The 26,276-nt window shown below is 40.5% G+C and overlaps 1 protein-coding gene across 2 annotated transcripts; it reads right to left on the bottom strand.

The window, feature by feature from the left end:
• Positions 1 to 21,037, bottom strand: CYBB (cytochrome b-245 beta chain). 2 transcript variants are annotated; one of them, XM_083438944.1, is made up of 13 exons: positions 19,997 to 21,037; positions 18,328 to 18,423; positions 16,013 to 16,123; positions 12,908 to 12,992; positions 10,669 to 10,814; positions 8,594 to 8,784; positions 7,093 to 7,222; positions 6,507 to 6,599; positions 4,672 to 4,925; positions 3,748 to 3,910; positions 2,005 to 2,151; positions 814 to 938; positions 1 to 732 (listed from the first exon to the last, which is right to left on the bottom strand). In XM_083438944.1, exons 3-13 carry the CDS (start codon positions 16,070 to 16,072, stop codon positions 606 to 608), a joined length of 1,521 nt encoding a protein of 506 aa, XP_083295070.1. In that variant the 5' UTR covers positions 16,073 to 16,123; positions 18,328 to 18,423; positions 19,997 to 21,037; the 3' UTR covers positions 1 to 605. The 2 variants fall into 2 exon arrangements, with proteins under 2 accessions (XP_083295070.1, XP_083295069.1); XM_083438943.1 differs by having other exon boundaries at positions 20,091 to 20,509.
• Positions 21,038 to 26,276: the final 5,239 nt, after the last annotated feature.

Consider the following 26,276-nt stretch of genomic DNA (forward strand, 5'->3'; position numbering starts at 1 on the left):
GAAGTTGCAGGAATGTTTATTTATGTGGCTTGCCAAAAATAAACTTTAGTCAAGTGGAACTCTTGCCACTTTCAAAAATATGCAATGTCTCAGTTGAGCAATATGTTTGACACTAGACACCACATCATGCCTCCATTTTAATGATTAAGGGTGATGGTTAAATAATAAAAACAAAAGTGGAATGTCTCTTGAAACTAAGACCTGAGGAGCACCTTTATGAAGTTTAAAACATAACCGTGACAAATACTTAAAATGTTCTAGTTCTTTGCAATTCAAACTTTTTTATACAAAATAAATGAGAACAGAAATATAAAACCTGCAATGCAGTCCTATGAATGCCTACCCATTACAAAGTCCCATTAAGTTAACTGGAGCTTACTTTCAAATAAGTATGTATAGGATTATAACCTAAGGCAGTCTAATATGCAATATTTGGTTTCTGCCAAATTATACAGAATGCAAAAGCCAAGGCAAGCAGATGTGGAACTTTTGGGGAAATTCCAGAGAGACAAGAGCTCAATGTAGCAAAATTAAGATCCATAGTGCCCAAATACAGAGGATAAGATGTAGCTTTTCGTTGGAAACAAACAAACATTTGAGTGTGTTTAAAAATTCTCTTTGTTGAATATGAAATGTATTCCTCGTGGGTCAGCTTCCGAATTGCTAATACACATCTTATTTAAGGTGTCAGCCAAGGCTTCAGGTCCACACAGAAAAACACCAACCCTGGAACTGAAAGCAAGAGGAATTATCAGATAAAGTATAGCAGCAAAAGTGAGGCCATAGTCTGCAGGCACTATGGAACAAATTTACCTTGGATGCTGACTTGCAATTGTTTTGAACTCATTCTCCCAATTTGGTCTCCCATATAAGGTTTTCTGTTTCAAGCCTGTGATCACATCTTTCTCTTCATCATGATGCACCATGAAATGAGCAGCCTGGAAAAAGGAAGGCAAAGAATGTCCTTATTAGATAGTTGTAGGGTCCAGAGGGTAATAGCAAGTGTGTGTGTGTGTGTGTGTGTGTGTGTGTGTGAGAGAGAGAGAGAGAGAGAGAGAGAGAGACTGATAAAAGATAGAGACAGAAACAGAGACAGACACACACACCCCCCCATACTCCTAAAACAGCAGAGTGAAGTTCAACACTGGAACAACACAGCTCTAGCAGATGAACTAATATGAAATTGGAATAACTGAGTGGGGGGGGGGCTAATATGACTTGCAATATTTTGCATTTCCAACCATATACTTTGAGTGGAATTCAATGTAGCACTAAGGAGATTGTTCCATCAGGCAACCCTCCAGAGCAGATTTCAGGGAGATGTGGAGCCACATGCAGTGGGGAGAGGCTGGAAAACCGCAAATCTCCACTGGGAGTCCTTGCACTATTTCCTGCTAGTGGAATGGGGTACTTGAATCTGGCCCATGCATTTCCTCCTTCAATTACCACCAGGCAGCTCTTTTTCAGGAACTAACTGCATGTCATGTTAACTGTGTCCTGGCTCATTATATGACTTTCTTTTTTCTTTTTCTTTTTGTTTATTTAATATTGAGTGTACCCACCCCTATTTTTTTTGTGGCTGCATGCAGAGAGCTGTGATTACACACCTGAGATTGCAACAAAATCACCCCATGCTGCAATTACTGATGGGATGGGGAAGAAATCCCACTGGTGCCACAAATGAATGTTAAGAAAAGGCAGTTAATTTTGGTTCCCAGTCAAATGGGCAAGCAGGCCACATGACCATTCCATACACGATTCTGCTTTTGGTGCGCCATTGCAAATGCCCCCTTCAAAGATTTGTGGTGGCATCTCATAACTAGAATCCAGCATGTGGCAGCCAGTAAAAGTGGAGTTAGATCTGACATCACTGTGAGAATAAGGTTTGCAGAAGTGTGTCCATGGGGTTTTTACTTTGGGGTGGGTGTAGGCAGAAGGATTGCTGTAACTACATTGTCTTCCCAAGAATCTAACTACTTGGAAAGGACTACAGCAGGAAGTTACCTGAAATTCATCCCAACCAGTCAGATAAATGTTGTAGCTGAGAAAGTCTGGATTATTCTTCTCCTGCAGTTGAGTCTCCACTGATTGCAAGAGGTCAGCAAACCATTCAAAGGCGTGAGTGTCCCTGCAGAGCCAGTAAAAATAAATCTGGAAGGGACAAGATGGAACTGGTTAGCATATTAGATTATGTGTTTAATTAGGCAATTTCATTCTCTTCCTTTTCCCCCGCTCCAAAACTCCGAAGACATAAATGTAATTCTCTGGATTACCTCTGATGATCACATTGGTCAACAGTAAAGTATTATTGTAAGGCTACAATAATGACCACCTTTCATTGTCTAGGAAGAAGTAGAAGAAGCCCTACAAAATGAACTGATTCCATGTGCACAGTGCAACTATGATGAGTAGACGTCCTTTCTTCTGCAGCATGAAGGATGACCTTCAGGCAAGGTGAGGGCAAAACTCAGACCTGACTCCAATGAGTAGCAAGGGGTAGTAGGCATTCTTCAAAATATTTTCTGCTGCTCTCGTAGCTTTCAGTCATAGTATATTAAGGTCCTATAAAGCATTAATTAAATACTAGCTCAACCAAGAATGGTCTTTGCCACCATAAGTTTTTCTGGAATTACCCTTAGCTAAGTAATTCTACTGCTTTATGGGAAAGACAAATGGGAACTGCAATAGTTATTAAAGTTGAATTTGGGGCTGTCATTCTATGATCTGAAGTATTTGATAACAGATATGTAACTATGATCCTAGGTTTTTTACCCCTGTTAAGATACTCTTGTTTATAAATGCCTCCCAAGGCATTTATATACCAGCAACATATATTATTGGTCACTGTAGGAAGTAGCTAGCCATATTTCTGTTACTTTATTGATATTATGACATTTTATTTACTGTCTTTTGTATGGGGCATGTTTTAATATTTTGTGCACTTACTATTTTTGAATGTAAGTGATATACACACATTTTAAAAATAAACATGTTGATACTCATCCCAAAACAGCACTCTGGTTGCCTGCTCCAATAGATCTTGTAATTGCAGAGATTAGATTTAAAATGATAGAGGATGTCACTGTGCATATAAAGAGGGACCCACTGTGGATTGGGACTGGGGTAGAGATGCTGCTGAATCTCTGCTGTTAGTTCTCCATGCTTGGATGTAGAAATGAAAGTGCATCTACATGAACTAAGAGTAGGGAGAGGGTTGAGTGTCATACTTTAATGCAAATTCACCTAAAACATACACGAGCTGAAATGCACCTGTCCTTTGAAATTCACTCGTCTTTGAATTTTGCAATACCATACTTCCAGACAAATAATGTACCCAAAAATATGTATATTTGGGGAAAGTATTGTAAATATGTATGAATTAGTAAAAACAGAAAATGCATAATTTTAGTGAAAGTTGATTGCAAAAAAGTGTACATTGGACAAAATTACATACAAAAATGTGCATATTGGGAGAAAAGTGCACCAAAATGCTGATAATTTTTTGAGACTGAAAAAAAGAAGCAAGCTGATGCAGGAGTATGGAGAAATGGACTTAAGAATGGGAAAGGGGCCAGATTTGTTTATATGGACATAAAACTAATAATTTATAGTGTTTCACAGCACTATTTTCACACATAAAGATCTGAATCAACACTTGTCTTTATATACTTCCCAATCTCTGTTTCCATGCACTTTTCAGCACTAGGAAACAAGTGTCACGTGCTTTGGTATATGTCAGGAACAAACCTTTTTGAGCTTTAGGTTTAAGGCATCATTGCAGTATTTGTACCACACAGACTTGAGGACTGATGCAAAAGGGGTGACCCCAATGCCAGCTCCAACCAACACCACGGTTTCATAACTGAATACATCTTCACTGGCAGTGCCAAAGGGGCCATCGACAGCTATCCTAGAACAGTGAGAACACAGTTAACAACAGCAACTGGGACTGGCCCATGCATACTCTAATGATCCAATGGTTGCACAGGTCAGAGTCAAGCCAATCTTGCAGTGGCACTGTTCAGGGACTAGTTCCATTTGGTAGTCCTGGCCCATGAATGCAGAGACAGGGAGTAGCCTATGAACTAGGAGTTAGAGCAGCTACAAAAATAGCCCAAGGCATGCACAGGAGTAGGTTGCATGCACACTTATGCCAGAGTGAACCCATCTTGTAACAGTGCCGTTTTAGAAAACTGGTTTTTATGAACAGGCAAGGACCAAAAGTGACTGTGGTGTGTGGATCTAAGGTTAACAGACCACTAAGCCTAGCAACTGATAGCTCTCTCTGCTTGGTTTCTGTGCTGGCAGGTTATAAAATCTGGTGTAAGAACAAGGGCATTGTTGTGCTCATCTCCCTGAGTCAGTCTGAGGCCTCAACCTCAGCACCAGGACTAACTGACCTTGTACAGTGTAACTGAGCCACTTGAGGGAGATTATGCCATACTGACAATGGTGGGCAGCTAGTAGGAACGGTGCAAGATCCCCTTCCACCCCATTGTGTTGCATCCTATGGACCTTTTGTGTCCCTAGGAGCTTTATGGGCCAGCACAAACACACACTGGCTATTCCCTATAGTGAAGGTGATGCCACTACTTGCAGCACATCAGCAGCTTGAGCCAATCCACATAGAGGGTTGCAAACATTTTCACAGAATGTTTATTCTGCACATACTTGGGCAGTTTCCAAGCATCCTGAAATTCTTGCTTGTCACATCCACAGACTTGAAACAAACGTTCTGTCCAGTCCCCAACGACCCGTATGTGGATGCTGAAGTAATCCTCTTCGGGGGCAGAAGTCAATGTGAAAGGGTGCCACTCCAGCATGGACACTGCAGGACATTGGACAAAAATGTACTGCCCAACTTCCATCTTGAAGCCCTTCTTCTTCATCTGGAGCTCATAGGTTTGGAAAGGATGCGTGACAACCTAGGAGGCAGGAAGTAAAGCTCTCAGAACACCGGAAGGATGGGATGGTCTGAGCTTGCATTAAGTAATCAGGATGGGTTGGCCGATGGAATTGTGAAAAATGGTCGCAAAATCCTAAGCCCATTTACTCTCTAAAAATAATTATCTGAGTGAAGAATTTAAGACAAACACTTTCCAAGTCTTGCGCTACATATATGATTAACTGTAGAGCTTTAGATATAGTAAATAATTTATAAGCAAGTTATATCGATGGTTTGTAACATTTTGAGGTATTTTTCTAGCATTGGAACATAGCAGGCTCCCTCAGACTGTATGATGTGCATTGACCTGTAGTAGCTCTCCAGGGTCTCAGACGGGGAGCTTCCCAGCCCTACCAGGCAATGAACCCGGGACCTCTGGCATGCAAAGCAGAGGGTTTCCCACTGACCTATGGCCCTTCCCCCAAGATGGGATTCATTTTCTCCAGAGGATAAATAGGGATTTTTTCTTCTTTCAGATATTAGTATCAGGCTGTGTCCAGGTGTCAGCTGCATGTTTGAAATTCATTCTGATTTATTTGCAGGTTGGCTATATGACATCCTCTCAAGCATATTTCTAAATGCAGAAAGGCCAGGGGTTTTTGTTGCTGTGCAAATCTTCTCTAGTTAAAGAACCCACATTTGCCAGTATGCAAAAAAACCCCACCCACGAAATAGCAAAAGTCTGGAAGTGCCTTTGGTCCCAACTATTTATTTTTCATGCCTACCCTTTCTCCCATAGGAGTTCAGGACAGCTGACAAGAAATAGAAAAATGCAGCCAACAGCATTAACAGTTAAAACAGCATCAACAATAAAATACTGCACTGCAGGCAAAACTCGGCAATATCTATATATATTAATTTTTTAATATAATTATTCTATCATTGCATTAAATACTTGGGGAGTAGAGGAACAAAAATAATTGCTCTACTATAGTTTTCTATGGAATTTACTTTAAGGCTTGCCTGGAAACAGTGGAGACTGAAAATGCCCTCCATTAGCTGACAGCACTGTGACATCACAGTTTAGTTTCCCCAGTGATTACTGACCAAACTGCAGCCATTCTGCTGGGGTCTCCTTTCTGCCTTTTTTGATACGTGCAAACTTTTAAAGAAATAACTAATTGGTGATGCCATAATCCTGTTAGCCAATAGGGAAGTTTTTTCTTTGTCTCCCATACCCTCGAACATTTCTTTGATAAAAATATGGACGTCCTTAGGAAAAACTGGACATTCCGGGATCAAGTCAGAAACTGGGATGTGTTCTATAAATCCAGGACTGTCGCTGGAAAATAGGGACACTTGGAGGGGCTAGTCTCTCACCAAGACTGTAACTTTCAGATAAATTTAATGAACATTTTAATGAAAACTATAATAGAGCAGTGGTTCTTTTTTCTACAGATATTGACTGCGTAAATGCAGATAACAAATTCTGAAATTTAGGAGACATTCCTATCAACTTTGGGTGACATTCCTATCATCCTGGAGTTACTCTATGGTAACTCCAGGATGAATAACACTTTAAGTGAAGTGAAACATGCAAGCTGATTTATATCACTCTTACCTTTGTGATAACAACTTTTTGTTGGGATCGCCAAAACCGTACCAACCGTTCAAAGACGTATAGAATCATGGGGCCTATTACCCATTTCCAAGTCTGTCAACAGAACAGGAAGAATTAAGGAAGCAAGGACAGGAAGGAATGTATGAAATTCTGTTAAATAAATATAAGGTTGCATTATGCATGCAGGAACTGGTTTCAGCAATTAACTCGGAGGGCTCATTGCACCACAGTCAATGTTCACAAGAACTTCTGCAAGTGCTTTTTCTCTTTAGAAAGTTACTTCGTTCACAATGGGCTGATTTCTAAAATCTATTCCTGTTAAGACAGTTCTTACCCTTCATCTAATGTTTAGAGTTACTCTTGAAAGTGCCCATCTATTATATCTTTCCTTTTCATCAGTAAATACATACAAATTTACTGAATGTGTGAGAATGACTAATTCTTGACCTGGCTGGTCCCTGATTTATTGACATTACTCTTGCCCTTTCTGGTGGTAATCTGACTGCTAAACATTCCCATTAAGATCTTCAATGGTCTCAATGCCTAGATTTTTACAACAAGCAAGCAAGCAAACAACAGATCATACCATAGGAGGATTTCCAGAAAACTGTGGTTTAGGACATGAAGGTATTTCCCCCCAGAGGGTGTAATTCTTGGCACAGGTATCTGGATCATGGACACTCAAACTATCGGGAGTCTGTTTACGTACAATTTTTCTGGGAACAACAGCAAAAATCAACATGAGCAATGTTGATAATGGATAATGACCAAAATTAAAAGTAATTACTTTCATATCATAACATAAAATATATTCAGTTTTATTTTGTCGGCATGGCATGTACGTTCTGCTTTTTGTAATGTGTAATTTTAGGAAGGTTAATTCTGAGACACAAATCCTAGTTCAAATCACCTGCAGTGTGGATGCATTCTTTGATTGATGAAGAATATAGACTGAAGAAGTTCATTGGTAGTAGACGATGGAATATATCAACACTGAAAGATGAGCAAATGAATGGACCTCTGAGGTTGTGGATGACATTATTACATTCTCCTTCCACTCTGGCCTTTGAGACCTGAGGCAGGGGTTTTCAGAGCCCACCCTGTTCCTATTATCAGAATATGTTTTGATTTCTTTATAATATTGAATTTTTGAACTGCTGGAACCCATCCTGAAACCCTTTGATGAAGGGTGAGGGAAATAATGATAATAAATAAATAAATAAATAAATAAATAAATAAAATTTCCTGTAATGATATCCCCAAGTCTACTCTGGCAACACTATTACAGGACTTAATAATGTCACCCACGAGTTAAGAGGTTCATTTGCTTGCTCATCTGCCAGTGTCATATATGCCATTATCTGCCAACAATGCTCTCTTGCATTCTAAATAGGACAAACAGGTCATTCTCTATGCAAAACAATAAATTGACCCAAATCTGAAATCAGAAATGGCAATATCAAAAAACCAGCAGTGGGAACATTTCCACCTCCCAGGACACTGCATCCTGAACAAAGAAACTTCGGAGGGGTTCTATCATTTGTGGATTAAGTCAAGGCAAATAATTTATCTTTCTACACGTGTTGTCTAACTTGTATCAGAATGTCAATGGCTGTTTTTTGTGTGCCTGTGAATTGCCACTGTTAGTAGCAGAATAAAGATCACTATGTGTGCTTTCTGCATTTCATTTCCTTCTGATCTACTGCAACCATGTGTATATGTCTGATGAACTGGACAGCTCCTTATGTGCCAACTAGAATAAAATATTGGGGGGCCCAAGCAAACCCCACCTGCATAATCAAAAGACACAGCACGCCACCCCATTTGAATGGCAATGCCCATCAACTTGGGGTGTGTGTGTGCCCTCCTCAAATATTTTGTAGGAGAGACCGAAGGGACCTTAGCCCCTAGGAGTTGGTTCCTATGTCTGGTTGTTAACATTTAGCTGGAAGAAGAGTTCTCTGACTGAATCCTGAGAACAAGATCATTGTTCTGTGATCTTTAGCTACTCCTAATAAAGGTATTCTGACTCCATCTCCATCTAGTTATTTAGTGGAGTATCAAAATAAATATTGGTAAATACTTACCCAACTCCATGGATGACAAGACCAGCAAAAAAGAAAATGAACAGATGATGGGTGAACCAAAATACTTCAAAGTATGACCTTCGAATGGTTTTAGTAGATGATGTGATAATTAAGATTAGACACAGTGTAATGATAACACCAGTGAGGCCGGCCAGGGTTGTGAATGCTACATAGAGACAACCCACAGGGCTCTGTGAACAGAAAAGTATGGGAACGTAAGCAAATATTTCACCACTGAATTGTGCAGCATCTCTTTCTTCAAGACAGCTGAGGGAATAAAGTTCTACATGAAAAACAATTGATTATGCTTATTTATTACATATATTTCCCGCTGTTCCTCCCAAAGGAGTGCAGAGCAGCAAACATATCCACAATCGTTTAAAATAAAAAGTATTCCAAAAAGCTACAGTTAAGATATCTGAAAATGGGTACACTTTAAAACATTCTCTCATCCAGTAATCTCAGGGATGCCTAGACAAACAGGAATGTTTTCAAATTCCTCCTGAATGTTGGTGACAGATACACTTCACTAGGGAGGGCATTCCACAAATGGGGAGCCACCACTGAAAAGTCCTTGTCATTTGTCAGTGCCGTGTGGGGAGCCCTTGGAGGCAGTACCATCAACAAGGCCCCACCTTCTAACTGTAGGGTCCAAGATGACTGATATCAGTGGAGGCGCTTTCTTAGCTACTTGGGTCTCATGCTATTTAGGGCTTTATATGCTAACACCTTGAATTGGCCCCAGTGCACTGGTAACCAATGTGGTGTTTTCAGAACCAGTGACACATGCTCCCATTGAGCTGCCCCACTTATCAACCTAGCAGCTGCATTCTGCACTAGCTGTAGCCCCCATACAGTCTTCAAGGGCAGCCCCATGTAGTGTGCATTACCATAGTCCAAACAAGGAGGTCACTAGAGTACGGATACCTGAGGCCAGGCTATCCGGCGACAGCCACAGCTAGAGACCCAGCCTAAGCTTAGCATAAGCACTCCCTAGCCACTGAAGGCACTTGAAACTGACAAGTGACAAGTTAGAATCCAGGATTACTCCCAGATTTCAAACCTGTTCTTTCAGGGAGGTGCAGAACAGACATCTAATTCCCAGATATGCCCACAACACTTGCATCTTATCAGGATTCAGTTCCAGGTTATTGCCCCCATATGTCACTGCTTCCAGACACTCGCTCAACATCTTCACAGACTCTCCTGGGGTCTGGAAATCAAGCCTTATGAGGAGTGGTTGAAGGAATTGGGTATGTTTAGCCTGGTAAAGAGATGACTGAGAGAAGATATGATAGCCATCTTCAAATATGAAAAGGGCTATCACATGGAAGACGGAGCAAGCTTCTTTTCTCCTGTGCCTGAGACTATAACCCAATGGATTCAAGTTACAATAAAGGAGATTCCGACTAAACATTGGAAAGAAATTTCTGACTGTAAGAGCTGTTTGATAGTGGAACAGACTCCCACAAGAGGTGGTGGACTCTCCTTCCTTGAAGGTTTCAAAGCAGAGGTTGGATGGCCATCTGTCAAGGATGCTTTAATTGAGATTCCTGCATTGCAGGGGGTTGGACTAGAAAACCTCTGTATCCCTTCCAACTCTACAATTCTATGATTCCAGTGGAAAGGAAAGATACAGCAGTGTGCCACCAAAATACTGATGACAGTGCTCAAAATGCCTGGGTGACAGCTCCCAATGATTTCATAGATGGTAACTAGCAGATGAGACAGAAGGAAACCTTGTGGGACCCCACAGTCCCCAAGCCATGGTGCTGATCAATGGTCTCCTAGTGCTACTTTCTGGTAGCAACCCTGCAGAACCAGTGTAATAAAGTACACCAAACTCCCATTCCTTGAGTCGTTCCAGAAGAACATCATGGTCATCAGCATCAAAAGCTGCTAAGAAGGAAGACCAACAGGGTCACATTCCCCTGATGGTCATCAATCAGAGTGACCAAGTCTGTTTTGATGCAAACAGCATTATAATGGAACAGAAGTAGTTGCAGAAGGGAAAAAAAGTTATCTCTCTGCAACCACCACTAATTAATTGTTTCTCTAGAAATGTGATTGCTTACCGGAAATTTAGATCGTGCAAAATTCAGGTAAGAGTCTCCAGGAATATCCCCCAAATCAGACAGCGCAGTCTTAAGGGTTCTTTGCTCTTCAGTGCGAGCATCCACCAACCGTTCAACATTAAATAAATGTGCAATTGTATGGATTGCTTAAAAATAAAAACATAAAGACATATCCAAAAGGTGTTAGAATAATGTGGTACAGGGATAGCCAAAGTGCTGCTCTCCAGATGTTGTGGTCTACAATTCAAATTCATTTGTTTGTATCTGGCCATCAGACAATCACAAAACATAAATTTATAGCAATATGAAACAAACAAGGTGACATCAACAGAAGTTTAATCAGATCTAAATAAACCACAAGACAGTAAACGTCAAATACCTATTTTTCCTGACAGAAGTTATGACATGCCCCTTTCAAAAGGAAAGATTGCTCCTATTTTAAATGATTTTTTAAGTAAAATGGGAGGAGATGAAATAAATTCATGCAAATCTGATTAAACTTATACAAAACTTAAATGAATGGAAGCATTAAAACCCCTCAAAATTCTGACAAGGCACAGCATTCTCTTTTAAGAATTTTCTCCTCTTATCAGTTACTGCAGGTAGAAAATGTGCAGCCTTTTATCTTGTCCACAAAGTAGATGCGTTCCATGAGTTTGTAATTTAATTCCTCCATCCCTGACTGCTGGCGATGCTGACTGTGGCCCTTCAACAGATTAATTAGTTAAACCCTGTGCTGCAGTGGCGTTGCGTGGGTTGTCAGCACCCGGGGCAAGGCAAGTAATTTGCGACCCCCGCTGCACTGTCCCTCCCCCAGATAGTCCCTCGCTCTCTCTCCGCACCGCACCGCATGCCTGGCACCCGCCCCCCACAGTGGGCGGCGACCCGGCGGCTCGGATCGGATTTGCACAGCCAGCACTGCAGTGAGAGAGAGTGAGTGAGCCAGGTAGGGGCAGAGAGCTGCAAGTGCGAGCGTGCCCCCCCCCAGATGTTGCGCCTGGTGCGGCCAGCCCCCCCTGCACCCCCCACGCTACGCCACTGCTGTGCTGTAAGGATTGAGGGACAGCCCAAAGACCATTTGGGCAGAATAAGAATATTTGGTGTTAACTTAGTCCTTAGTTCTGGAAAAAGTACAAGTGACAAACCTTGGTATTCTTAGGTTGCATTCACATGGCTGTTTATTCCGTTTTCACAATGTTTCCCTAACTGTGCATTTCCACATTATATTTAAGTTTTTGCACAACCATAAAGCCACTTCCAGCAAGTTTAGCACCCATTTCGATACTATTTGCAAACAAGATTTTTTTTTTCCTGGAACAAAGTAGCACAGAAATGAGCACTAAACTTGCACTATCTTTCAAAATAGTTCCATAAGTGGCTTTTACATCATGTGATGGTCCATCATGTGGAATTTAACAGGGAGAAGTTATGAAAACAGAATAAACAGACATGTGATTACAGCCATTGGTTCTTAAACTGTTTCTGCTCTACCCCTCCCCTCCACATCTGCTGCCCACCACAACTGCCAGCAACAGCTTTAATTAGACCTCAGCACTTAATAATATTCAGTGGGACTTTCAGGAGTCTGTCTTAGGCAGAAGTGAAAGGAAGTAAGAATAAGAACTTTCAGAGACAACAAGTGCACTTACTGTGCAGGGAATATGACATGACAAAGGTAGGGGAACTGATTTTACCAGTTTAGTGCTAAAGTACTGAACCCGCTGAACTGTAAGTGTGAGAGTACGGCCTAGTGGGCTTGTATCTGGGTCCCTACCCTCTCCCTCCCCCCTTCATTTTGTATTTCTAAATGTGATGGACAGTGGCGTAGCGTGGGTTGTCAGCACCCGGGGCAAGGCAAATAATTTGCGCCCCCTAACCCGTGGATTTACGCCCCCTAACCCTAACCCCCAGATGTTGCGCCCGGTGCGGCCGGCCCCCCCTGCACCCCCCCACGCTACGCCACTGGTGATGGAAATAGCTATGGAGGGTCAGGATTCCTATGTTTTTAAAGGTTTAAATCAAGCTCTGGTGACTTGCAGCACTTAATAAATAAATGTCCTTATTATTTAGAAAACACTTACTTTCTTCCCAGCCCCAATATTTTCTAGAAACGATTCCACTGACACCTTCCTTCACCTTCTGACCCTTCACTTTCTGAACCCTTCCTGCAAAATGCTACACTCATAGGAGTCACTAAAACCAACCGTGCTTCTTCCTAATTCAGTTTCAGAACACTTACTGGTATGGAGCGCAATCGCCCAGGCCACCAGCTTGTGAAATGTCAGGTTCCTGTCCAACTGTCTTCTGACACGTACTGAGCAGCACTAGCGATTTAAAAGAGGAAGTGTGAAGAGATTAACCTAAGCCTGGAACATTCTGATGAGATGCTTATTGGGGGAAAAGGCTACAAACCATTTGTTTACCTGCCTTTAACCGATTACATACATTTATTTGCATATTACCAAGTTTCAGCAGAGATCCCGTTGGCGAAAGAAGTGTGAACGTACAATTTGATAAACAAAGCTATTTCTTGCTAGAATAATAACAACAAAGTGGCTAAAAACCAGCTTGGTATGTTAACAATGTAATATGGAGATGAAGTTGTTGCAAGAGAGCATGCTTGCTTATTCTGGATTCCAAGCTGGGGGTTCAGAAAAAACTGCATTCACCAAGCCAGAGAAGCTAACAAGTGTTCCCTTGTCCTCTGACTCAAATTTTTACTATAAAAACAGTGAAGAAGCAGTACATTCCCACCTTTTCAGAATAAATTATTCTGCCTTGGCGGGGCAGGGGGAGTGAAGTAACCAATACATACCAGCGACGTTATATCTTAATTAAAAGAAGATGCTTTGTAAAATCAAATACTGAAGTAAGAAAATGAAAGCCTATATTCATACACTATTATTCAGTCTTGAATTAGATTATATTTTTTCCTAATGAGCTCCAATGGGGATTTTCATCACAATGTAGAATCATCCCTTGCTGGGAAACATAACAAACTGATATTTCACTCATAGCTGATAATTGTTTTAAAGTGCATGTTTGCATTAAAGGAGTGCCTTCTCCCATATGAACCTGCTAATGGACAAAGACCATCCTCCAGGTCTCCTTGCCTCCCGGTCTGAGGCTGGAGACAGAGGTTGAATAGACATCTGTCATGGATGCTTTCATTGAGATTCCTGCATTGCAGGGGGTTGGACTAGATGATCCTTGGGTCCCTTCCAACTCTATGATTCTGTGATTTTATATATCAGCCAATTTCTTGGTGTTTTACTGTCTGAACTGTATTTTATGGTTTTGCATGTAATGGTTTTTGTATTTCTCTCTGTAAACTAGCCTAGAACCTTTTGTTGATGGGTGGTATCAAAATCTAGTAAACAAACAGACAGGGAGCTGAATGAACGGCCACAATTTGTCAACCCATGCATTGTAAGGACTGAGCAACAAATGAGAATCTGAGAGGGTGGATATTTGGTGTTAATGTAGCCATTGTTTCTGCTTTTGTCTCATTCAGTAAAGAAAATCTTATTGGAAAATTTAGAAGTTACTTGTGAAAGTAGAAGTGAAATTAATCCCTAAGATTGGGAAAAGAGCTATTTTCCCCATAGTTCTGCCAGTAAAGGAAGTTCCTTGTTCCCTGATTTAGCTTGGACAGATATTGAGTAATACGGCTGTTATGGTCAATGGTATTAGAAGCTGCTTTGCTAAAACTAAGAAGAATCTTATTCCATGCAACCCTGTTAAGTTGAATGCATACTGTGTCTTTTTGAATTCAAGATGTCGCTGGAAAAATGAAGGCTTAAAACAAACAAACAAACAAAAAAACCACACACAGTGCATGACTATCTCTTTCTTTGCTACGCTATCTTATAAAGAATGGACATATTTGATCCAATCCAGTAATTTGTTGTAGCCAGATCCTAAATTTGCTAAGTGTGTTCCTCTGTATGCAGAGCTGATATCACCACTTAAGTGAATGAGGAAGCCCACTTATGGGGGGCAGTGGAGCTTGCATTACCAGTAGCTGATACAACTAGTATGGTCTTGCTGATCTGACTACTGTATTTGCTTTTGTAATGAAGACATCATTGTTGATGAACTGAGCATGTGTGCTTTCTTATATATGATTTCTTAATTTATGTGTGTCAGTCCTGGGTTAATGATAGATTTAACAAGCTCAAAAGTAATCAAAACAATTGGGGGGGGGAATAAAGTGAAGAAAGAGTGATGAGGCAGGAATACTATTTCCTATAAGAACCACAGTGGCTGGACTCCCATGAGATACTGGGTGCTTATTACATTACAGTGCAAGTTACAGGCAAATGTTGCCTAATTATCAGGCAGAGAATTTCTTTTTGCCCAAGAGAAGAATCCATCAAAGCACACCACTCTTCTGGAAAGCACTGTAATCAAAACAGTCCAATGTATTTTCCTTACCTGTTTCATATTTCTGACTTTAAGGTCACCCTTGGCATTCCAAAATAATGTGACAGAGAATTCTCACTCTAACATTTAAAGGTATGTATATAAGTTGTTGTTTTTAAAAAACTTTGCATCCAAAAACATAACTTGTGAATTCAAAAGTTTATTATCAGTAGTGGATGGCACACTGGGGCAGCGGGGCTCATGTGACCTCTGATTTGCACTGCACCAGCCTCATTGCTGCTTCACCACTCCCTCTCTGCTTCTCAGTAAGGTTGAGTGATGCAATCTACTGAAAGTCAGGTGAAGATTGGGCCACCACCCCACCTTTGACTTCTGCTAATGTTTAACATGCTGGTGCACTTGCCAGCAAAGTGTGATTGCAGCTTCCCTTTGCATACATGCTGGCTGCAGGGCAATGCACAGCTCGTAATAGGCCCAGGGCAGATGGGAAATGTAGGTCCCATTTCAATAATCTTTACTAAAGGGTCCCCCTTTGCCTCTAACCAGGAGGACTCATAGAATCATAGAGTTGGAAGAGACCACAAGGGCCATCGAGTCCAACCCCCTGCCAAGCAGGAAACACCATCAGACTCAGAGTAGGTCTTCTCAAAATTGTAACCCCCCTGCCCCCATTCTGCCCTGGCTGGCTGTCAGTGTGTGAAGCCAACTGTCTAAAAGCAGTAATATCTGGAGTTTTTCTTGACAAGGAACAAACATATTTTGAAAGCTCTCCTGCATTTTGTGTCAACAGGACAGAAAAAAATATGAATCAACACTGAATGTTCTCTTCATCACAGAAACAGATCAGGTGAATATGTTCACAGATAGTTCATTCATTGTAACAAAAGTTGCACTGAACAAGCACAATTTTGTAGGTTGCTTACTATCACTAACAATGGAAAATACTTCTCCATCTTACCGCACTGGAGCCTCTGAGGAAGGAAAGCAGATTTCTACAGACGGGAAGCAGGATCAGCATGCAGTTGAAATTCAGGCATGCTGCAGGTGCCCGAGCCAGGGCCAGGAAAGGCTAAAATGGAAGACAACAGGATTCAAATTAACTAAGCAGCATTATCTGAAGAATGTATGGGAAGACAGGTAGAAAACTAATCTGAACCTTTATGTTCCAGGTGCACCAACGTTAAGGATGCCAGACCAGTATATATGAACGTGAAGAAAACAAGAATTGGACTAAATGGAAGGACAGATCGTCTATTGTAAAATGGTTTATAGAAAGCTAATTTACATGATCAGATTTAGCAGAAGATAACACATATCTAGTCAACTGGCTACCACAGGTGAATTCCATACCTCTAATGGAGGCAAGAATATTACCTGGTAAATTGCCACCTTAACTGGTGGGGTGAATTCATTTTAAGTGAGCCCAGAATGAAACATTTCTTACAGTATTCACCTCAAAAGAAAAGTTACCTTTCTTTTGAGATGGGAAGGGAAATAACTAAAAACACATGCTTAAGCAGAAGGAAGGGTCTTACCAGGCTCCCCCCAAAATCCATTCTCTTCTTTGCACTCCATTTTGATGTACCTTGAAGTTCACCCCATTGAGGTAGTCCAATACATTTTGCTACCTGAGGCAGAAATGCTCCTCCTGACACCCAGGCCCCAAGTCAAGGTATACAGTACCCAAGGCAGGCGAAGTTACTTTTGGCACTTGAGGCATAAAATTCCAAAAGTTACTCTCACTGTGAGTGAATACATAATACAGTGGTACCGCGGGTTAAGAACTTAATTCATTATGGAGGTCCGTTCTTAACCTGAAACTGTTCATAACCTGAGGTACCACTTTAGCTAATGGGGCCTCCCGCTGCCGCCACACGATTTCTGTTCTCATCCTGAGCAAAGCTCTTAACCCAAGGTACTATTTCTGGGTTAGTGGAGTCTCTAACCTGAAGCGTCTGTAACCCAAGGTACCACTGTAATAATAAAATAATTAATAATTTGCTTCCCTTTCATATTGCCCCAAATAAGCAACTTCACTCTGCTTACCAGTGGGGCCAACCCTGCTCTCTCTACACACACACACACACACACAAAACACACACACACTTTAAAATATAACTTGCGTTGCAAGCTTGGAATGAGTGACTACGTGAAGGAATTTTATTCTCTCTGTGCTTGGTTTCTTTTTGTCCCACTGGGGAACTTAAACCTGTTGTAATGGCATAGACACTTGGACAGGAAATATTTTCATATGCTAAGCATGATATTTCTTTTTGTTTAGTTGTTAATTAAAAACTGTTTTGAAAGATGATAAAATTGAAAAATACTGTCTCCACACCAAGGATGGGGAACCTGTGGCCCTCCAGATATTGTGAGACTACAACTCCTATAATCTTTGACCACTGGCCATGCTAGCTGAGTCTGATAAGAGTTGCCTAGACCAACAACATCTAATTTGATCTTAGAAGAATCATGAAGGCGAACCTTTGCATAATGTTCCTACAACTGATCTCTGGAGGCCTTGCCAAATCACCACAGTCATTTCCAAATAACAAACATCTTTTTGAGAGTCATAGCTGACTTGGTAGTTGATTCTGACAAGAAGTGAGAGAAGAAAATGGGAAATGGAGGCAAGGAAGGGAAGTGGCCATACTGGAACTTCTATGATTGCTTAAAGTGAATGGGTGGGAACATACCAGACTGCTGTATTTTTGAATAGTCAAGTTGAAACCAAGATTGCTCTAGGATTACCTGTTTATTGGTCATTTATCCCAATTTGTTTACAGGGAGGTTATATGATGTCATGTCAATCAATTTTTCCTCACATTTCCCATGCATTCTCAGAGTTGCTTGGAAACCAACTACAGTTAGGGGTGGGGGAGCCATTACTATTTTAAAAAGTATGATACTGCTTCATATGTCTAGTGTGGATGGGGTCTGTGTCTAACTCAGCAGTAGGTCCTATTGAATTCAATGGGGCTTACTTACTCCCAGTTAAGGAGGCCTGAGATGCAGCATAAATTAACATTCTTTTGACAGAGGTACAGTAAATATACATCAGTGTACAGTAAATACACAGCATTTCCGTGCGCTGCTCTGGTTAGCCAGAAGCGGCTTAGTCATGCTGGCCACATGACCCGGAAGCTGTACGCCGGCTCCCTTGGCCAATAAAGCGAGATGAGCGCTGCAACCCCAGAGTCGGCCACGACTGGACCTAATGGTCAGGGGTCCCTTTAACTTTACCTTTACAGTAAATACGCATCTAGTACTTACCCCAAGAAGTTCTCTTGTATAGATGTATTCCCTTCCAAGGTCATATACCAAGTAGTACCACCAGAAGAGGAAGATGTTTATAGCCAGCCACACAATCTGAAGGAAAAAAATGTATGATCTTAATTTATTTTCAGTTGCTGAGAAATCAAGAGTTTAAACTGGAACACTTTTGAGTCCGTTCTTCCTAGGAAACAGAGTGTTTTATTATAATTATTATTTATTATTTATTATTTTTTTATTTTTTATTTAATAATAATAATAATAATAATAATAACAATAATAATAATAATAAACCACCCACTCTTTAAAAAAAGAAATCATGGCAACTTACAATAAAATAATTGAAACAACATAAAATACAGAACAAATGATCAGAACTGGATCAAATTAATTTTCTAAAATTATTTGGCAAAGGGAAATGCTCACAATACCCTTGGGAATCATCTAGGATCTCAACTGCACTGACAACTGCCCTAGGAGCTGGGACAGGGGGTGGTGGTGGTAGCCATTTGCATTTTCAACAATGCCCAATGACACAGCATCGCCACATCAAGGGTGTTATTAAATGCTGGTGCCAACTTTCCTGGCATGGAAGGCCACCCTGCTGCCACCCTAGGAAGCCCATTGATGCAGAAATTTGTTTCTCCAGAGAAAACTTTACAGAAGTCTTGTTAAATGTGGAACTAGCCCTGAAACACTCATGGTTATGAGGAAATCTTCCATGTTCTGGTAAATATCCCTTTCTCCAGTCATAAATCATACCAGTTTTTAACATGAGACGAGCACAACTTTTCAAAGATTTGTCAAAACTAGTTTGAACATCTCAGGAATTTTGATCAACTTTTGATCAATTCTTGTTCAACTTAATCTAAACAGTCTGATAATTATCAGTTCCATGTGATCACTGTGCATATTAAACAATGAGATTGTTATTTAATAACATTTTTTTAAATGTAAGTGGTAAATTGCAAATTAGGGATAGTATATATTTCATGTGCAGTGTAGCCCCCCCCCATTTATTTATCACCTTTGTAAGATTTTTTTTATTAGATGTTCAGTTCCAGAACATAGACAAAGGTTACTTATATTTAAAACCAAGTGCATAAAGAAAATACTGTACAATAACATAAAAATTGTATTTAAAGCTACTCATCCGTGTACAACACAGATTCTAAAAGTTCATACATAATTCTACTTTCTGAGACTCTGAGACGCTTCTATTACCCATGGCTAGATTAATCGCATTAATGGATTTTTGGTTGGAAGGTAGCATCAAGAACATCGTCAGAAAGGTGGAAAACTTCTGTAAGACTTCTGTAAGCTGTGGTTTCCATGCCTGACATAGTTTACCGCCCCTTCCAATTGAATATTTTGTTATTTATTGATTGCCTTCGATCAAGCTAAACTGACTAAATATTTTTAAAAGCTACAATATTTTCTTACATTTCATTCAATGTTGTTGTTTTTTCACAGACCAAACATTCTTATGCAAGCCTTTTGATGAATCTCCTCGTTCTGAATGCTTGCTTTCCATCACATTAAGGATGTGTATCTGATGCTGGTCACGAACAGAATAGATCCACTGAGGTACATTAATTTCAGAGTGGAATGTAGTTGGATACAACCCAATGCCTTTATTTTAATTTTTTATATATATTAAAAAAAACACCTTTTATTGATGAAGAGGTCTGCATGAAAATAAACCAATGGCAATCACTGAAAGAAAGGAAAATAGTCTTATTAAAAATTATTATTGTACTTACAATGACAAATATGGAAAGTCCCTCATTTTCTATCCAGTTGCCCATTCTGATCGCTGCTTGAGAGACACTGAACAGATCGTTCTGAGGTATGCGAGTTTTGGGGACTTTCCCCCCACAGGAAGTGAAAGCTTACAGGCTTGCCACAGCCTATTTCCCTATTTCGGTTTGCATGCAATTAGCTAATCATTTGTACATCATACATGTTTCTAATGTCCAGCCTTTTCACATTAGTAAAATGAATGAAAGGAATTGTTGAATGAAAGGAATTGTACGAATTAATGTGCTTGTTTCTTCCTATAGTCAATGGCTTGGATTGTGTTGCTCATTTGGTGTGGGGCAGGGGAGAGGATTTCCACCAACTCCACCCTCCATCTGCAGCCTTATGCACACCATCCAACACCATCCAACCCCTGCGCTAGCCCCAAGCAGATTTTGATATAAACGTTTGAGTACAACACTGGGAACTGCTGTCACCTGATAATTTGTTAAATCAGGCAAGTTCACTGCTTAATTCCCTGTCTCCCTCCACCCTGAGCTTCAGAACAATGGTGAGATACAAGATAACTTAATCTCCTGAATTCTGCTTTTGTTGCACCTTCAAAGGAATTTTTCTTAGTGTTTACTTCCCAGAAATTTGAAGTAGCCTCCTGCAATACACACACCCATATAAATTCAGCATCAGCAGTTGTGGAGCCTGAATTGCCCTAGGTGCCAGGTCTGGGCCTCCAAGACATCCCATCCCACCCACCCCCACCCCCCGCATCCAGACAACTGCCCCAGCCAGTGCTGTGATGGACAGGAAAATGCAATGCCTAATTCCTCTGCTGATCTGGAAGCATCAGCTGAGGAGCAGGTTAAGGGGACTCTGCGCCTGCCTGTGTATCTGCTGTGATGTGTCTGTCAGCAAGATATCAGATCTCTACCCCTTTCTGCTTTGAAAAAGACATTAAAAACAAAACAAAACAACAAAACAAAAACAAAACAAAACAAAACATGGCCTTTAGTGGCTAATTATGACTTTGGCTGCAGGAATGTATTGTAGTCTGGCTCTGAAATATTATAATTATGCTGATCATTATGATTGTATGACTCACACTGTCTTTTAATAGTGCTGTGGAGGAAATGGGTGTATAAAATAGCTTTAATATTATATTGTATCGTGCATGTGTTAACAAATAATATGGAAACCGCTTCGGGGGGCATATTTTGCCTGAGAAGCAGTCTAAAGATCTACTGCACATTATAGTCTGCCTGTAGAAAAGCTGGCACACAGATGCAATTTTGAGATCCCATGTAACACTTGTACAGTGTTTGTCCTGAGCGTGCAAAACCCCCCCCCAAAACCTGCAAGAGAGCAAGCATAATGGTTAACAGCATGAGGCAGAAGATGTTACAATTTTCAACTGGGCCGTAAACTTACTGCATCCAACAACCACTATCCTCGCTCCTTCCACCCCAGGGTTTATTAGTGAAGAATTTTGCAGCACATTAAAGAGTGAACAAATGTATTATTATTGCATAAGCTCCCACTGACCGCAATCTGCTTCATCAGATGCATTATCTGACAATATCATGTAGTTTATTTGATACACTATATAACTGGCCTAAGTACATAGGTGCATTGTATGGATTACAAAGATAATGCATGTGAGGCACACAGGGTAGTATTCAACTAAGTTTTACTCAGAATAGACCCATTGAAATGAACAGACCTAATTTTGACATGTTCATTAAATCCAGTGGGTCTACTTACTATGAGAAAAAGACAACTGAATACCGGCCATGGAGTGTTAAGGAACAGCACTATAAAACAGTGAAATTAATGTAAGATGCTGATCTAGCAGCTCATTAAATGATTCGCTTCCTATCCTCATTTTGCTGCATGGTTCTACTCTGCACTGCCCTCCACTGGTCTACATGGATGGTTGGAACTACAGGGTATTCAACGGGAACCAAAGTTTCAGGGCAGTGGGCAGGGGATGGGAGGCAGCAGAGCACACTGCCTGTCTCCAGGACAGCTCCCCTTGTTTCTAGCTGTATGTTACTGTGTTCATCAGGGAGTCACCATCACATTGACTGTTGTGTTTCTCTCTCTCTCAGACAAGAAGACAGCAGAACAGAGTCACACACCACAGAGCTGGAAAAAGAAAGCCAGATGGCAGAAACTAAGCCGCCAACTAAAAATATCACTCTCGTTTCAGACAATGCTTGAAATGCTTTCTCGTGTCAATTTAACATTCGTTATTATTAGAGCACCTAAAATTGATAGGCACCGTACAAATGTTAGGGGCAACACATAAGCCCCATAAGCTTGTGGTCTTAAATCCAAAGCCTGCCCATTAAAATATTGTTTTCAACTTCAGTATGGAATAAAATTGAAATCATGAAATTATTAATTTATACTAGACTGGTTGTCAAAAGAGTGCTTCTGAAATAAACAGGCTCTATGCTACTGTTCAGAAGTTAGTTCTAGTAAAATCAATGGAATTTGCTTCAAATAAATATATTTTTAATTTACTGCATTTCCATCCTAGGGAGATTGAGGTGGTCTACATGGTTCTCCTTGTTTTATCCTACAACAACCCAGTGAGGTAGGTTAGACTGGCCCAAGGCCACCCAGCAAGCTTCATGACTGAATCGGGTTTTAAACTCTCCTCTCCCAGGTCCTAGTCCAACACTAACCACTACACCACACTGACTCTTCATTGGGATGCAATGATCAAGTTTGATGTATGTCAAAGAATGTGCTTATTTCTTGTTCCCACCTCTTTCCAGCTCTGTCTGAATGGCAGCCACTCCCTCATAGTCCAGAGAGCAGCATATCATGTGTAACAGTCATAAACCTATTCATCAGAAGGTTTCCCCATCTAACAAATGAGATGTGGTGATTGAAAGTTTTGTGTAACAAATGGAAAATTCACATTGATTTTGCAACACTTTGATCATATGAAAATGCCTGTCAGAGGGGTATTGCCAAGATTTTAGTTCATTTAGAATTTCCCCTCCTTTTCTTTTTCTGGTTATGTAAAACCAGAGTTTTCCTGTATCCACAGACAATCTTTTCAGACTTGACTCCAGCTCCTCCTGGCCTCTATCTACACTAGGGATAAGGAGAAATAGGATTCAGTTTGCATTCAAAAGCAAATCTACATAATATTCCAAAAGATTATTTGCGCTTTCCTGAATTTTGCAATGCAATTCTCTGACCAAGTAATGTGTGCAAAAATGCAGATATTAAAACAGCACACAACAGTGCATTCCATTTGGGAAAACTGCTTTGCAAAGATGCACATATTGAGCTTTGCAAAGAGCACATATGTGTATATTAGAAGAAAGTCACACTAAAACTCGTGAATTTTCATGAGGTCTCTACAAATATATATAAAAAACTGATGCGAAAATGCAGAGAACTGAGCTCCAGAGTGGGAAAATGAGAAACTAAGAAAAACTGAAATTGACAAATTCACTCACCCCTAGTCCACACAGAGAGGTCAGTCTTCACTATCACACCTCCTTGAATCCAGATTATGTTAAAGGAGAATACTGAAGAAAATACACATTTCAGAGGTAAAATGTGTGCCATGTATTTGTGTTTGCATTTAGTAAAAAAAAGTTGAATACAGCCTGACCTAGAAAAGAAGTAGAGTTTTAAGGTACATCATGCATAAATAAAGTACATGATCAGAAGCAGTCAAGAAGAACAGTTTGACAATTGGTGAGGTTTTGGCAATAGGCTGCATGAGTTTAAGCAAACCCAGCACTGAAATTTACAATGCTGCTGATCAGATGTATATCGTGTAATGTCTTACCATTTCCCCTCTCTCCTGCTCTCCCTACTAATTCATACAATGTGTCCCCTTTTTGTTTGCTTTTAGAATTTCAAGCACGCCCTGCTACCTCAATAAGACACACAGGAAGAAAGCAGTGAGCCCTCAATCTTTAACCTGGCTGAGTTCCCATAAATGATTTATAAGAAACCAAATGGCTAGAGCGGGGAGGAGGTGGGGAGGAACACAAAAGAAAAGGAAACAGGACCTACAAATTGCAGGAGGAGATTGTAATGTGTTTCCACACCAGGCATGAAGAAAGAGTGCCATTGGTGAACAGCAAGATAGGGACAGGGGCTGCACACATTTTAAACATGAAACGGAGATTGCTTTCCCCCACTTATTAAAGGCACAAATGCCAACCAAACATATTGGAATATCTGGAGGATCAAGGACAAGTCTGGCAGCCAGATTCTACAGATCATACTTGGGAGGTATGCAAGATTGTGTGCCAGAATTGGGTCTGAACTTCAGTTTGCACAAATGAAGACAATAGTGCCCACTATGCTGAAATATGCAGAAAGGAAACGATACTCGCTGAAGCATACCTGAGAGCTCAAGTTAGCGGGGGTGGGGGGGGGGGGCAAATGAACCGATTAAGGAGACAGAACAACATTCAGGAGATCCTGATGGCAGCTTTATGAGCTCTAACACTGGGACTTATGGGGGAAAGCAGATTTTAAACATTTTGAATAAAGCATATAGTATATTTTTTGTTTCCAGGCTCAGAGCAGAACTCACAGTTGCCATGTGACAGCAACAGTCCATCGGCAGGGAAACCTTATTTGTGTAAAGTTACCTTGGACTTTGCTTTACAAGGTTCTGTTGTTTGTATAACTGAATGTCACATTTAGTTGGAGTTCTGTGCACTGGAGATTATTATACCTGTTCTTGTGATGTTGCTGTAAAGACACTAACCCCCCCCCCCCAAAAAAAAAACCCATTAAGATGGTGCAGTGCCTAAATTTGAACTCCTGTAAAGCAATTATTCTTCAATTAATCTTTATTATAGTCATCTGGAAGCTTGAAACTGCATTTTGATTACTGAGGAGTGTGTTTCTCGTTGGCCTTTAGCGCCTTAAATTCAATTTGTTTCTGTCAGCCTAGGAGATTGAGGTATGAGAGGCACAGATGTAACACATAACCTTTGGATTTTTGTTTTTGTAGTGTTAACATTATGAAAAGCTATATGGAGAAGTCAGGCTTAATATTTACCATCACTCTTCATGATAATGTCACTCCCTGAATAAAGCACTGATTTTTAACTCTTGTGCTTTATAACTTGGAATTTCTATTTATTTATATGATACTTGAATCCTAAGAGGAGGCCTGTGATAGGTTTTAATGGGCAAGTACAACCCACAGTATGCTGGCATGAATATGATGCCAAATGATGGATTGCTGAAAACCAGTTAGTAACCAGTTAATCAGTAGGGGAGGGAAGGACGGAGCACACAAGTCTGAGACTTCATCCAGGCTTGACCTCATAGAACCAACTTATGGTTTGGTATTATGTTCAAATCTTGGTGTCAGATTGAACCAGTAAAAAAAATCTGACCAATGCAACAGCACATTGGCCAAACACATCTTGACATGTATGACTCACCTGTTTGACCCTCAGTACCTCCTATTTGAGAGACTTGAGCATTTCATATGCCACAGTTTTTCTACTTAAAGATGATCCAAGCATAGGAAAATCCCCATTTATGAAGCAGACCTAACTGAAATTGAGGTACATAACTTGTGTGTATGATACTCTTGCTTACAAATGCTCTTGGTTTCTAATGTGAAGGTAAAATATGTGCTAGCCAGAATTCTTACAAATTTATCTCTTTTACTTTCCCTTCGATTTTAACAACTATCAGATATTCACTTAAATAGCAGCACAGAGGCATGAAGATTATTTAAGCCTTCTAACACGGTTAAATATTCTCAGAGATGCGTTCTCAGGTGTTATGTTTGATAAATTAATTTCTTGGCCAAAAATATAATAAAATTGAATTAACTGTGCCACAGTCATATGGTGCTTAAAGTATGCTTCAGATTAGTGCTAAAACAAATCCATAGTAAAATGAGATCTAAGACAAATGTGATAAGCACTAGAAATCTCTAAACCCATTGCTTCCCAGCCAATCCTTGTTCCTTTCTCCTTCTCCAACTGACAAAATTCATTGCCAATTTGCTATCAAGGTCTGAATACTGCTGTATAAAGCCCTAAACAACTGGGGGGGGGGGCAAATATCTGAAGGAGCACCTCCTCCTCCATCACCCTGCCTAGGGAGAACCGGAGGGGATAGCTGGTAGTGCTGCCACCCTCTGCGATTGGCTGGGCAGCAGAGCATGAGACAGCCTTCTTTGT

The sequence above is a fragment of the Podarcis tiliguerta genome (genome assembly GCF_965153285.1).
Source record: "Podarcis tiliguerta genome assembly, chromosome: 4".
NCBI lineage: Eukaryota > Metazoa > Chordata > Lepidosauria > Squamata > Lacertidae > Podarcis > Podarcis tiliguerta.